Raw genomic sequence first — 14,768 nt, 5'->3', positions numbered from 1 at the left:
TCCTTGGTACTGAGTCTCTAAAAATTACAACAGGGAATCAAACTTTTTGTTTCAATGAAAGGAAGAAGAAGAACAACAACAACAACAACAACAACAACAACAACAACTTAGTCATCTGGTATGGCTCAGAATTCTAACATTTCCAGGCAGGTCCAATACACATTTTCATTTCGAAGACAGATTGTCAAGATTCATTAGCTTAGATTAGACTAGGATCTTGAATTTTCAAGAAATATTAAATCAAGGTTATCGTGCCATGAAAATTTGGCTGAGTATAAAAATTGGTGCTCCAGACCGACCGTGGGCGTTAGAGAGTTTCCCGCCAGAATTATCTGCATCAAGTCAGCTCCGTGAGGCCTTGTCTCAGGGGCCCACCCAAGGGCAATGGCTGCCATTTTGAATGACACGAACTTGGCCGGGGAGCCTCAAGTCAGAAAAGACTCCAGTGAACCCTCAGTGTCGCCAGTCTTCAATAACAGGATAATAGGGCTATAATTTAGTTTGAAGTGTGTGTGGGGAGAATCCACGGCGGGAATCCAAGCCTCAGAGGCTGCAGAGTCAACCCTGCTACTAATAGGAAGTCACATCAGTGGCAGCAAATCCTCTGAAGCGGCAAGTTTCTTTTAGGAGATACTGTGCTAAGATTAGAGGGGGGGTGGGGAAAGGTTTGTAAGAAAAGGAAGCAAATGTCAAACAGATAGCAGATTTATTTTCAGGATTATGTAAAGCACAGAAATGAAAGGACTTCCACTGTGCCATGTTGTCATGGTTACCTGATCTCTTATCAAAAAGAAGAATCAAGCAGAGAAGGGAAACCTAGACGAGCGGTTGCCAGAGAGGCCTGCGCTGCCACAAGCGCTTTTCACCCAATTGAGCTTGTTTATGAGGGTATAAAACAGGGGACGGCGTTCTGCTGCTCCAGATCATTCTCGAAGGATCTTATTTTGCTCTGCGGCGGAAGGTCTGCCTTGTGCTATGCTGTCAAAAGCATGAAAACGTGAGAGTTAAAACATCATTGCTCACAAGGATTTCTAGATGGACGGGGGGGGGGGGGGGGGGGCGGACAAATGAATCTTTTAAGTTTCCCCCCAATGCGCCCCCTCCCCAAATCCTTTCCCACGCTGCCAAGTGACAGTCTAGATTGAGTCATTTTCTTAAAAGAGTTGCATTTTTCTCTCTCCAAAATATCTCAGGGAACTTTATCTGGAGGCCACCGGCTCAGAAAAGAAACCGGCAAATTATTTTTAGAGATTACAAAGAGAATCCCTTTGGCCTCTGCTTCATGGTTGGCCCAGAATGCTGACAGTCTAAACAGCATAGGATGCCGGGGACCCTTTACCACCAGCCGCACCCCCTCTGTCAAAGGCTACCCCTCATAAACCCTTGTCCTGGAAAAACAGAGTGCAGATTGCTTTCCAAGTCCCAGTCCGGTCCTCCACACACCTCGCAACAGCTTGCAAAGTGCCCTTACCTGCGATGACAGGTAGTTGGAATGTGCCTAAAGCCACTAGCCTGCGAGACTCTGCTGAGAAGAACAAGAAATTTGCCCGGGACCCCTTCCATCTACTTGAACAAGGCGGAGAAAGCAGGAAACGTCAGTGTTTCTCTAACAGCTCAATCTTTGAACCGCCCCCATTTGTCATTTCCCCCAGAAAAAAAGACACTAAGCCCACCTGGCTAAACCTTGCAGGCAGGCAAAGAAGAAGCCCTGGGCTTGCGGTCCCCTTGCCTCCTCTGGGAAAGCAGGGACAGGAGTGGACCTTCGTCGTGGTCCTGTTGTGAGCTGTACACGGTTCCAGGTGTCCCTCGCTTGTCATATGTTATGAAAGCAAAGAGCAGTCCCGTGGAGCAGTGTCCTCCTTAACCGAGGGTGCCCCGGGCTCAGCCCAAATCGGGAACTTGCTCTAAGTCACAGAGAGCTGACCCCAAACTCACCTTTACACCCCACAATGCCAGACAGGGCAGGGCACTGAGAGAACTTCTCCCCGGGTTAGTTCCCTTCCCTGTGAAATGTTCTGGAAATTCGTACAGTTTATCTTGCACTTTAGCCATTTACATATCGAAATGCGTATCGTGTTATATTACTTCTATTTCTCTTTTCTATTACAGTTTGTATCTCACATTCGTTGTTTTTTTTACTACATGTATAGTTAGGTTACGCTGTCTGCAAATTTCATTCTAGAATGGAAAAGAAGCACCTCCAAATATGTGTTACGTAAAGGGAGGCCTTGAGTCTGAGAACCCTGAAAAGCACTGACTCCTTCTGCCCAAGTTGACGTAGGGTAGATCCTAGTTTTTCTCTAAAATTTGGGACCCAGAAGCGTTTCTCAAGTCTAAGGGGAAGTTGTTATGAGTGGAGTGCAACTGTGAAGTTTCTGCAAATAAACTAAACGTATTTCTAAACGGTCAGTGATGGGGAGAGAAAAGGAAAATCCAAATTCATTTGTAAGGGTAAGTTTCCTTTTCACTAGAAAGTCCGTTGCTTTTACAATAACTACTCACATCTCAAGGGCTCCTCTGGGGTCAGGCACCAAGCCTAGGAGTGAGAGGCCAGGCTCAGGGGAGTGGCAGTAACGATGCTGGAGCTGCGCATGAGCTGGGAATAGAGATGATTTCCACCGTCACTTATTTTATAACTAGAAATTTGTACCTTTTCGTCCCCTTTATCTTAGTCCACCCATCCTCCCCATCCAATGTCCCTTCTGGTGACCACCAGTTCGTTCTCTGTATTTAAGGGTCTGTTTGGTTTTTGTTTGTTTGTTTTGTTTTGTTCTTAGATTCCACACATAAGTGAAACCATACAGTATTTGGTTTTCTCTGTCTGACTTATTCCACTTCGCGAAATCCCCTCTAGGTCCTTCCATGTTGTTGTGAATGGCAAGATCTCATTCCTTTTTTATGGCTGAGTAATAGTCCATTGTGTATCTATACCACCTCTTCTTTATCAGTATTATTGTAATAATGTTGTACGGTGACAGACAAGGAGTTAGGGTGATGGGCATCGAGCAAGGTACGGAGTTGTGGAATCACTATGTTGGGACCTGAAACTAATATAACGTTGTGTGGTGACTATACGTCAGTAATAAAAAGGAGAGAGTGATTCTTAAGGCTTCATGTAGCCACTGGGAAAATGCGACAAGAGGAAGCAGCTCATTCTTGTTTCTAAGTTTCATGTGACGGAAGCCATGAGACGGCGATCTGCTGGTTATTTTACCTGAAAAGTCTCAAGAATTCTAGCATATTCGTGGGATACATCATCACTTGGACATTTCTCCAGGAAAATGCAGACTTTGGGCTACTTTAAAAGGAGCAAGTGGGCGCCTGGGTGGCTCAGTTGGTGAAGGATCTGGCTCTTAGTTTCAGCTCAGGTCGTGACCTAGGGGTCAAGAGATGGGGCCCTAGGTCAGGCTCCGCCCTCACTGCAGAGTCTGCTTCAGATTCTGTCTCCTTTTCCCTGTACTTCTCCCTCTGCTCATGCTCCTCTCCCCTCTCTCTCTCTCTCATAAATAAATGAAATCTTCAAAAAAAAAAAAAAAAGAAAAAAGCAAGTATGTCCAACTAACTCACTGATTTGATACTGCCCTTGCCTCCCACTCCTGCAAAAAGTAAAGAGAATACCAGAAATAATAAATTCTCTTCTGTTCCTCTTCGGTTATTTTGGATCTAATACCTTTCAACAAGCGCCCTTCTTCAACATATATACCATACATAAAGAAACCGCAGGTTTCCTCTAGAGCCAATAGACTTCTCAAAGTTTATTTCTTTTGATAAGAAACTATGTTTTAATGGAGGGAAGAAACTTTATGGTAGGAAGCTGAGGTTTCAAATTTTATTCAGGCTGTATTTTTACTGAAAACAGTATTTTTTTCTTTATAGAATACTAAAAGATTGAATTTCATATTTCAGATCCTATGAAGGCTCTAAGATCCAAGTCCAACATTAAATGTGTGTTTGACCCCATGCCCTCCTTGCATTAATAATACAGCTTATACCTAAGTATGAAGGGACCAAGAACAGCTACATGGAGGTAGAATGCGTGGGACTTACACCTACATGCTGTCGAACGAATTCTAATATTTCAAGCACACATAAATACGAAAGAATGTCAGAAATAAAACACGGACCACAATTTGTCAGGCAAATGACATGAAGACATTAGTCTTCAATACGTCTCCATGTCCTACAATTACAGATGTGAGACCATTGTTCTGGCTTCTATCCTTACAGATTAAAATCTAAGTAATTTTAAAACTGAAATATAAAAGTTGTAAAATCCTTTATACTGAGAAGTTTTTAAAATAAACTTCTCATTTTCCATGAGAGGCAGTAATAAAATCATAGGTGGCATAAAAATCCTGACCTGCTACATTTTTAATGGATTTAATTAAGACAGCCACATTCCACTGTCAGTAGAAAAATCTTCTTAGGTCCGCCAGGCAGATTTTAGAGAAGCAAGTAGCAAATAGTAGGGTGCTCTGATGATATTACTGGGTCTCAAGTAGTTCTGTGTAACCAGCATTGTCTTATCTAAAGACCCTTATGAAGGCAACCTCTTCTGACGAAGGCATTCCCTCTGCTAAGAATTTTCTTTGCTGAAAACAAAGGTCACAATCTATCTGGCCTCAAAAACTACTAGAGCGGGCCCCACATCAGGTCTATGAAAAGTCCCTTAATATAGATCCCTATGGTGCATAAATTAAACATAATGAAAGTTGTAGAACTTTGATGTTGCATTATCTGATTCCAATCTAAACCTGGGCACCTGTAAGCACCTCTCGTTTTATTTCACAGCCACTCCTTGTCACATTCATTTCATCCTTATTTGTTAGTCCTGTGTTCGAACAAACCGAGACATAAAGGAGTCAGAACAATCTGCCCTAAATCACAACACAAGCCATTCACCTCAGAAACCTGCTAACTAATAATCTACTCATGAATTAAGGAGGCCGTCTTGAACTTCACGGATCCCTCAAACTTCATGAATTCGCAACCCTGGAAAACCATGCTTGTCTTTGCTTGCCTGCAAATGTTCCCTCTTCATTTTCTACTTGCAAAAATCATGCAGATTCAAGAATATGAAGAAGGAGGTCCAAAATAATGAAACCAGGTATCATATGTGGCTCATGCACACGTGGTCCCTATAGAGGGTTCATGTTACCCTTAGATAAAACTCAGAACAAAATTAATCTGACAACTAGCATTATGACCAGCACCCCTGCCCCCAGCATAGCCAAGCTATGTTCCTTTCTACTCCCCTAGGTAGCCAGTCTCCTCCCTGGTCTTTTCTTCTTCCATCTTTGCCACGCCCCACCCCTACACTTGTCCTTGAGCAGTTCATGTAATTGCTCACTTGCCCCCAGGGTAGGTGTTTAGGATGTAAGGCTGAGGAAAATGTGTGATTTGGGGCCTGGGATGGATTATTTGCTGGGATGATCAGTGGGATCAACAACTTTCATGTTGAAGTGGAAGAAAGGGATCCTTCCCCCCCTTCACGGAAGAGAGTTCAGCAACACTGGCTTTGGATACTTGGGATGATGAAGGTTGGGTCCAAGGGATGGAAGAAGATGCAATGGGACCAGTCTTTAGAAGCACCAGAGTCAAGCATCACAACCAAGCAAGCCAATACTACTACTACTACTACTATTACAGCTAACCATAAAATTACTACTAATAATAATTTCATTTGGTGCTTCAGAAATCGTATGTCTTGGGCAGCCCGGGTGGCTCAGCAGTTTAGCGCCTGCCCTCGGCCCAGGGTGTGATCTTGGAGACCCAGGATCGAGTCCCACATCAGACTCCCTGCATGGAGCCTGCTTCTCCCTCTGCCTGTGTCTCTGCCTCTCTCTGTGTGTCTCTCATGAAAAAATAAAAAAATAAAGAAATCATATGTCTTCAACAGTGAAGCATAATTATCTCAAGTGTAAGACAATTTCAAGGTCAAGAAAGGCTTCTGTGTTTTCTGAGTAAATATTCACCAATGTTCTTAATAGCACAGGCAATTCCTTTAACACGGGGACAAAGTTTATTTTCCCCTACCATGATTAGAGATAAAAAGCTGTGAAAATGTAAATGTGTAGGAAAGGTGACACACTGGTATTGATTTGCTTCGGTCAACATACAAATGATGGTATCAGGATCTCTCTTGGTTCCCTCCTCTGCCCTGCTTCCAAAAATAAGAATTTAGTATTTTTTGCATCTGACTTTCCACATGCTCCCTTCTAAACCTTGATCCATCAATAACCCCTCTGCTCTCCGGTATCGTCAACCTTATTTATTCAATATCCTAAGTGCCAAGCACTGTCCTACACACTGGGGATATCACAGTGGGTAAAACAGACAAAAGGATTATTCCTCAGCCATTAGAAATGATAAATACCCACCATGTGCTTCGACGTGGATGGAACTGGAGGGTATGACGCTGAGTGAAGTGAGTCAGTCGGAGAAGGATAATCATCACATGGTTTCACTCATATGGGGAATATAAGAAACAGTGAAAAGGATTATAGGGGAAAGGAGGGAACCTGAGTGGGAAATATCAGAGAGGAAGACAAATATGAAAGACTCCTAACTCTGGGAAACAAACAAGGGGTAGTGGAAGGGGAGGTGGGTGGGGGGACGGGGTGACTGAGTGACGGGCACTGAGAGGGGCACTTGATGGGATGAGCACTGAGTGTCATACTATATGTTGGCAAATTGAACTCCAATAAAAAAAAATACAAAAAAAAAAAAGCAGATAAAAGTCCTTGCCTCAAGAAGAGATAAGGCACAAAATCAGAAGTGATGCATCAAGCAGAAAATGCTGCAATTTTAAACAGAATGGTTGGTGTCACCCTTAGAAAGTGACATTTAAACAAAACCTTGAAAGAGACAAGGGGATGAGCATTCCAGGCAGAAAAAGCAAGTGCAAAGGCCCTGAGGTGTGACATGCTTGGAACAGCATGTGTGTCCTCAAAGTATATCAAGGAGCCAACAAAAGGAGATCAGTGAGGTCTTATAGGTCATGGCAACTGGCTTTTATTCTGGGTGAGCTGGGAAGCCATTGGGGAATTGTGACCAGAGGAGGGATGTAATCTGGTTTACATCCAGCATCTGGGCTGCTGTTCTGAGATCAGATTAAAGGGCACAGGGGTAGAAGCAGAGAGTCCAGTTAGGAGGCTAAAGTGGCAAATCCAGGTAAAAGATGATGGCAGTCCGGAAAGGTCCTAGTCTTTAGGGCGTTAGCAGTAGAGGTGGTAGGAAGATTCTGGATATATTTTGAAAGTGGAGGGACGCCTGAGTGGCTCAGCGGTTGAGCGTCTGCCTTTGGCTCAAGCCTTACATCGGGCTCCCTGCATGGAGTCTGCTTCTCCCTCTGCCCGTGTCTCTGCCTCTCTCTCTCTGTGTCCTTCATTAATAACTAAATAAATATTTTTTAAAAAATTAGTGGAGCCAACAGTTCTTGCTAAGAAATCAGATGTAGGATAAGAGAACAAGAGAAGAGTCAAAGATAATTCTGAAGCCCTGGGCCTCGGCAACTATAAGCATGGCGTTGTTATTCTTTGGGATGAGGAAGACTTGGGAAGGATTGGTTACTGGAGTGGAACATTAGGAGCTTGGTTTTGAATGGTAAGTAGACATCCAAGTGGAGATGTTGGATATAGAGTCTGTAGATCTGGGGAGAGGTCCAAGTCATGAGCTAGGGTGCAAGCCATAGATAGACAAGAGGACTGATGACTGAAGGGCAAGCGAGGAGACTATTTCAAGAGATGGGAGTGATCCCATGTGTAAAATGCTGCATTTGGGTCACAGAAAATGCAGACTGTTCAATGACCATTGATTTTATCCATCTAAGGTCTTTAAGGACTTTGACAAGGAACTTTCAACAGAACAGTGAGCATAGCCCTCCATTCCACCATGCCTCGCAGGAATTAATCTAGGAGAAAATGAGAGATGAGAAATCAGAGGCAACTAATACAGAAATCTCTTTCAAGGTGTTTTGTGGAGAATGGAAGGGGAAAACCAGGCGATGGCTTGAATGGGGAAAATGAGTTCCAAAGATTTTGTTTCGTTAGTATTTTGATTTCAAGATCAGAGACATTTTAGTGAATCAGTGTGCTGACAGAAAAGACTTAGTAAAAAGGAAAAACTCATCAGGTTAGAGAGAAAGAGAAAATTACTGGAGCAATGTCCTTGAGGAGACAGAGTGGTAGGATTGGATGAAAGTAAAGGAATTAACTTTGACCAGGAGTATGGACAACGGCCCACATTTCCCACTGGCTCCTTCCCCTCCGACTCCTTTAGCATGATCAGCTCCCCTATTATAAAACTAAAAAACCCCAATTGCATGTGGCTGTGCCCTCTGTCTCTCCTTCCTTCCCTTAGCAATCTAGTATCTTTAAGACATTGTCTACACTGGCTCTCTTTCCTTAGCTCCCTCTCACTTAACCTGAGACAGGCTGACTCCACCACCAATGGCCCCTGAACTGCTTATTTCAATGGACTATCTTCTGTTTTAGTCCAGCCATTGACTGCCTACCCTTTAAAAGCCTTTACCCCCCTTAGCCTACCATCTGGGCCCTCTCCCTGGGCTCCTGTTCCTCTGCTGGACACCTCAAGTGTTAGTGTTCTATTGGGTTTTCTCAGCCGTCTTCTCACTTGAGAAAGGAATATCACTTAGCCAAACTCAGAATATCTACCCAGGGAGAGCTAGGAGATTGGTCTTGAAGCTGAGTTTACAGAGTAGGCTAGCTATTTTTATTTGCAGCCTCCATTCAGGATGGCTTGTCGGGTGCAGATGTAGATTCTAGCAGGGCTTAATCTCCCCACCTCTAGCCATCCCTTGCTCTTCTGGGATCAGGGTTTCAAATGCCACTGACATGAGGCCTATACTATCCAACAAGTACTAAAGGGATGCTAAAAGCTCACTATCTTTTCAAAGGTCAAAGAAACATTTGGGAAAGAAAGGAAAGGAGAAAGAAGAAGAATAAAAAATAGGAAAACTGAAAATGAAATGTTTGATCAACTCAAATACTCATCTGCAGTTTAACTCATATGATCACCTATGTAGTAATATATTGCACACAAAATATTTTGATATATTTTTATATGATGTGAAGAGTAGCCTCTAAAAGTAAGAGTGCTCAGAGACTACCAACCCGAATTATTTACTGAAAATCCAACCCAAAATTTCTTCTGGAGCTCCATACCCTCCTCTCTAATGGCCTATGGCACACAGTCACCTCAGCGACCACAGGAATCTCAAATATAACACATCCCAAAATAAAATAATCTTTCTTCCCAAACGTGCAGCAGAAATAGCATGGGTTTGGGTATCAGCCAATTTTCTAGGTCCAAATTTCAGCTCTTTGAGTTAGTCATGTTGTAGAAAATAAGAATTAAAAATAGGACTTTGTCATTTACTAAGAATCGCACTATGGGGAGGCAAAGGAAAGTGCTCACCAGCCAGAGGTATAAGCACATGAGTGCAGTAAACTCTGGAAGGGGCTGCGATAGAACGATGTCAGGAAACAGTGAAGAACAAGGAAAGGAGAGGTCAAGGTTGTCTTTGGTGATGGAACAGGAGAGACTTCTCAGAGAGGGTAACACTGGAGCTGTGTCCAAAACAGGAGATGCTGCTCATCCAGGGCATGGCTAGGAGAGGGTAGGCGAGAGAGGGTCAGCATGAACCAGCATGGCCCCTGGGGCCACCAGCAGATTTCTGGGCCCAACAGAGGAGGATGGGAGAGGAGCCTACATTGGATCAGGGATCCTCTTTTATCAGGAGCTACAGTTGCCCTTCTGTGCTGAGGATGATGGAAAGTCACAGAGGGAATTTAAGCAGGGGACAAGTATGACCCAATTTGCATTTGAGAAAAATAACTTTGGTAGACATACGGGGGATAAATGAGAACCAGATTGGAATGGAGAGAATCCTAATAGACGGTTGCAGACATGCAGGCCAGAGATGCTGGCGTTGGCTTAGGGCAAAGCAGTGCGAAGGGAAGGGAGGGGGACTTAGGGAGGTGTGAAAGGGTAAAAACTCAGATCGTCATTGGATGCCGGGTATCAGGGGTTGAGGAACAGGACTCTGGAGTTGTCACAGGGTCTCTCCTTTAGACGCTCCTCTGACTACTGAGGGGACTAAATGAGACCATGTCTGCTTGGCACATAACAGAAGTGCAAGAAATATCATTTCCTCTCATTTTTCTCCCTTGTTACTGGCACCATCACCTACCCAGTGGCTGAAGCCAGAAATGTGGGAGTAATTCCAGTCTCCTCTGTCCTTTACTCTTCACAACCAGCCACCCCAAGCAGATGACACTGAGTGAGGAAAGGAGAAGGTAGAGATAAAAAAAAAATTGTGAAACAATCCTCACAGAGTTTACAGTTTGCCTCTAACCTGGATTTAATTTTTGGAAAAGCGGGCGAACAGGAGCCCTGGCGAAAGGTGTTCTCGGACCTGCCCACGTTCAGGGCTTGCAACCAGGTGAGGGCTTCTTGAGGCAAAGCTCCCCACCACACACACCCCCCTAATGGCCATCCTGCCCATTCTCTTTCCTCTTTTCCCAGCTCGCTCGCTGGCTTCCCAGTTATGGAGCGCTTGCCTGACTGCCGAGACTGGAAATGAGTCTGAAGGTTATACAGGCCTTCTCCAAGGGAAATGGTTAATACACTAGATAGTAAACAGGACTGAGTACACTTTGGGGTCATTTTTTGAGGAAAGGGGGTTTTATTTATCAACAATATGGTCTGGAAAAGGCAAAACTATGGGGATAGAAAAGAAGTCCAATGTCGCCAAGGCCTAGGGTTGGAGGGTAAAGGACTCTGTGTATGTGATGAATGTGATATCACATTTTTGGGTGTGATACAAATGTCCTATAGCTTGATTGTAACGTTGATTACATGGCTGCCATGCTTTTCCCAAGGGCACGGAACTGTACCCTGAAGAGCATCAGTTTGACCATATGCAAAGTGTACCTCAGTCAACCCAACTTCAAATAGACAAATGAACAAATGAATAAGCAAGCAAATAAGTTGTAAGGGCTCAGTAAATGCTTGCTACAGGGATGGTGGTAAGGTATATGCTGAAAAACGCTGCAGATTTTACTCCTTCCCTGAATGTTTGCATTTTAATAGAGGACCTTAAAACTAAAAACAAAAAACAAAAACAACAAAACAAAACAAAAACCTAAAAGAAAGAAAGAAAGAAAGAAAGAAAGAAAGAAAGAAAGAAAGAAAGAAAAGAAGAAAGAAGAAAGAAAGAAAGAAAGAAAGAAAGAAAGAAAGAAAGAAAGAAAGAAGAAACCTTTACAGCCCAAAGAAGTCTCCAGTAGGATATTTTTTTTTTTCAAACGCACAAATTTCTATTCTATTATAATCTGGAGAGAGAGTTCTAGATGAAAGGAAAGGCCAGTAGGAGAGCCAGGGGGCAGGAGTGGGGAGACCACGACTGTTTCAAAATTTACAGGCCAGAGAAATGAGATGTTTTCTCTACGTAAAGCATCCTCCTCTACCATTTATCCGTCATTTCCAACAGAGGCCTGGGTGCTAATCCTGGTCCAGGGTGTTGGACTCTTACTGAAAACAAACACCAATCCATATTTCCCAGTAGAAAGACACTACACTTAAACGCAGATGGGACAGCAGGAATCAGGGCCTGGCAGCTGGACGGGAGGCTATTTAAAGCGAGGCCAGGCGGCCCCCACCCCACAGGGCCAAGCCATGGGTGGCTTTGAGCTGACCAACGTTTTCCTCGCGGGCTGGGCTGCCAGTCTGCGCCTGAGGATTGGAACTGATGGCAGCCTGTTTCGGCCACAAGAACCAGGGGGGTGACCCCTCTCTGAGAGGGAAATGCTGTCTGGCTCTCTCTAGGAATCACTCCCCAGTCTTGTGATACCAAAGCACCTTGCTCTTCTTTTTAATTCAAATTTCCTCCTCTGACAGGAGGTTACGTGTTACAGGAATCCTCTCTTACAAACCACACACAGAACTAACTTCTTTCCAAGCCACTGGAAGCCCCAGATGTCAAATTCTTGATTTTTCTGTCACCCTGGGCACGTGTCCCTGCTTCATTTCCCTCGAGCATGTGCAAGCACCTGCGTGAACCAATACGATAGTTTCCACCACCACCCTTGGCAGCCAAACCTGGACGAGTCAGGAGAGCAGGAGGTCTCGCTTCCCCCGGTGGCCCCTGACACTCCACCCTGGTGACCGGTGGAGACGGTGGGCACTGACTGTTGGTCGTACTGATCGTCAGGCGGTTCCTCGAGGTGGCCAGAGCCATCTGTTCCTCACCCTCCCTGGGTTGCAAGCTCAGGGAAGGAGGCATGGAGCACTGTGCTGGAGGGGAGGCAACAGGTGACAGGAGCTGTGGTGGCCTCCTCTCCTGGTCCCCCGGGCTGCGGTGTCTGGGAGGTCCAGGAGCCCCAGCAGCTCTCACACACCTCAGGTCGCCCCACTCGTGTCCCCAGCCGACCCCTCCAAAACGAAACCCTCTCTAGCAGACTTGATCTGCCTTCAACTCTGTGTTTCCCTGACACAGCCCTTTTTGGGGCTCTTGTGAATCCTCCCCTCCTCCCCACCCCCAACAGCAACAAAACACAAGACTCGGCCTGTTAATTGCTTCCTTCCTACCAAGGAGGCGGCCAGTTGACTGCACCTGCTGAGATTGTTCGAACTTATGCCTGCAGAGTTGATGAAAGTGATCTCCTTCTTTTGAAGTTCGGTGAGAGCTAACTTTTACTGAGTGCTAACTGTGGGGCCAGGCATCAGGCGAACCTCAGTAAAGTCAGTTAATCCATGGAAGGGAGGTGGCAGTTACTGATAAACCTGGCTGGGCTCAAAACCCATGACCTACCCATAACCATAATCGCACTAAACTTTGCACTAAACGGGGTCACTAGTCCTTCCTGCCCTCCCCACCCACAACCCCAGCCTGTTGTATTTGTGACTAAGCAGGACCCGAGGAAGGAGAACATCAAAAATGCTTTACTGGTCTGAAGGGTTTCAGAAACTGTTCCAGAAAGTTCTGTTGTCTGCCAGTCAAATGGACCTACAAAAATCAAGGAAATAAACATGTGTAGAGGGTTAAAGACCATTAAACTCTGCTGCCCAAATCCTTTATTTTTATTCTTTGAAGTCGTTAGAAATATAATGCTTTCAATGTTTTATTAGAATGTAAAAATTTGGCAGAGTAGTAACTGTAAATGTTGTGTTAGGCATAAAGTAATACTTTTTCTGATTATAAAATTTAAATGTTTCCATTGCAGAACTTTTGGAAAATATAAAAGGACTAAAATAAAAATGAATCTTACATGCATTTCCATCACTCAAAGGTAACCTGGCTAATACATTGGTGGGTTTCTCTTTTGTAGAAATATGAATGTATTTTCTAAGTGGGATGGCTGTGACATCAAAATATGTATATGAATATTATGTTAGCCAGCACTTTTCCATATATTTTTTTGAAATTACCATCTTTAACGGCTGCAAATTATTCAACAAGTAATAATTTATCTAACCATCTCCCCAAAGTTGGAACTTTGAGTTTTTCCCAGTTTTTCACTATAATAAGAAGCGCCATCTCTCCCATTACTTACCCCAGGTTGTTTACTGGAAAAGGAATTACTGGATCAAGAGAACTTTTCAAAGATCTTAAAACATTTTTTCCTGGGTAGCCTGGGTGGCTCAGCGGTTTGGTGCCACCTTCAGCCCAGGGTGTGATCCCAGGGACCCGGGATCGAGTCCCACGTCGGGCTCCCTGCATGGAGCCTGCTTCTCCCTCTGCCTATGTCTGTGCCTCTCTCTCTCTCTCTCTCTCTGTGTGTGCATCTCTCATTAATAAATAAATAAATAACCTTTGGGAAAAAAAAAAACCTTTTTTCCTATATACTATTGAATGACTCTAAGTAGTTCTTTATATAGTTGGCTGAAAGAAAACGTTGAATTTATATGAAATATGTCTTTATTAGCTTTGTATAGCTTTGTATGGCTAAAACACTTTTGGTAAAATTGTCACCTTGACTTGAATGAATAAATCTTTGAAAAAGAAGAAGAAAACAGCTGGAAATCATATCTACCTTTGTAGGCTGGTAAGTGTTTAAAGGCTTCCGAAAATCTTTTTTTTTTTTTTTTTTTTTTTTTGGCTTCCGAAAATCTTGAGAGAATTTGTTATGGCTGAAGATCAAGTATATAGGAATAAAAAAAAAAGAGTGACCTTGCTCTAAAATGAGGAATTTGATAATAAGAAAAAAAATAAAAGCAAGAAAATGTTGAATTTGAAGTGAATGCTAAACTTTAAGAGATTCTTGAATCTTTGATTCATTACTTTCTAAAAGCTCTTTAAGATGTCAGCTTCGTGAGGTTCTTATGTTCTCTGCTGCACTGAGCAAACCAGGTTAAATGCGGATGATAAAGATCCTTAGGAAGAACACTGTGCTTTGATGAGTCACCATACTTAACCTTCAAGAGCTAGGGAGCCAATTACCTGCAACCTCAGCTGTGTAGACCCTTACTTTCCTTCCTCTTCCTAATAGTTACCCAGATTTATGCTCATTTAACTTTTCCTTAGGATCTGGAGCAAACGTGGGCAGAAGACATGAAAGAGTATAAACCTCAAATCCATCAATTTTGTTACAGTCAACTCTAAATGAAGCAGATTATCTTTTTGACATGGGCAATACTGATTAGTAGCACCTCCTACCCTGCAGGAACACCCCTGGGTGCCGAGGAGACAAATGAGCTTAGGCAACTGTCAACTGGCCCGGGAGGCTGCAAGGCTGAGTCAGAGC

General features: G+C 43.8%; 1 protein-coding gene across 23 annotated transcripts; it reads right to left on the bottom strand.

The window, feature by feature from the left end:
* Positions 1-689: 689 nt before the first annotated feature.
* LOC112678906 (uncharacterized) lies at positions 690-14,105 on the bottom strand. 23 transcript variants are annotated; one of them, XR_003147980.2, is made up of 6 exons: positions 12,124-12,929; positions 10,214-10,299; positions 3,215-3,376; positions 2,503-2,596; positions 1,472-1,566; positions 690-978 (listed from the first exon to the last, which is right to left on the bottom strand). XR_003147980.2 is itself a non-coding variant. In XM_025478335.3 (6 exons), exons 1-6 carry the CDS (start codon positions 13,074-13,076, stop codon positions 924-926), a joined length of 678 nt encoding a protein of 225 aa, XP_025334120.1. In that variant the 5' UTR covers positions 13,077-14,105; the 3' UTR covers positions 690-923. The 23 variants fall into 23 exon arrangements, 8 of the variants coding, with proteins under 8 accessions (XP_025334120.1, XP_025334123.1, XP_025334124.1 ...); XR_003147978.2 differs by having other exon boundaries at positions 1,472-1,563; XR_003147982.2 differs by having other exon boundaries at positions 1,472-1,522.
* Between the last annotated feature and the right edge of the window lie 663 nt (positions 14,106-14,768).

The sequence above is a fragment of the Canis lupus genome, chromosome 22, assembly GCF_003254725.2.
Source record: "Canis lupus dingo isolate Sandy chromosome 22, ASM325472v2, whole genome shotgun sequence".
NCBI classification, from domain to species: Eukaryota; Metazoa; Chordata; class Mammalia; order Carnivora; family Canidae; genus Canis; species Canis lupus.
Note: the sequence above shows the minus strand (reverse complement) of the source record. Positions and strands in the feature narration are given on the sequence as shown.

Coding starts and splice junctions, on each gene's coding strand:
- LOC112678906 (XM_025478335.3), bottom strand. CDS start 13,076: ATGGTCTTTAACCCTCTACACATGTTTATTTCCTTGATTTTTGTAGGT. Junction 1,810..2,502: donor CCCAGAGGAGCCCTTGAGAT/GTGAGTAGTTAT, acceptor ACATATGACAAG/CGAGGGACACCTGGAACCGT. Junction 1,564..1,673: donor TGCCTGCAAGGTTTAGCCAG/GTGGGCTTAGTG, acceptor TTGTTCAAGTAG/ATGGAAGGGGTCCCGGGCAA.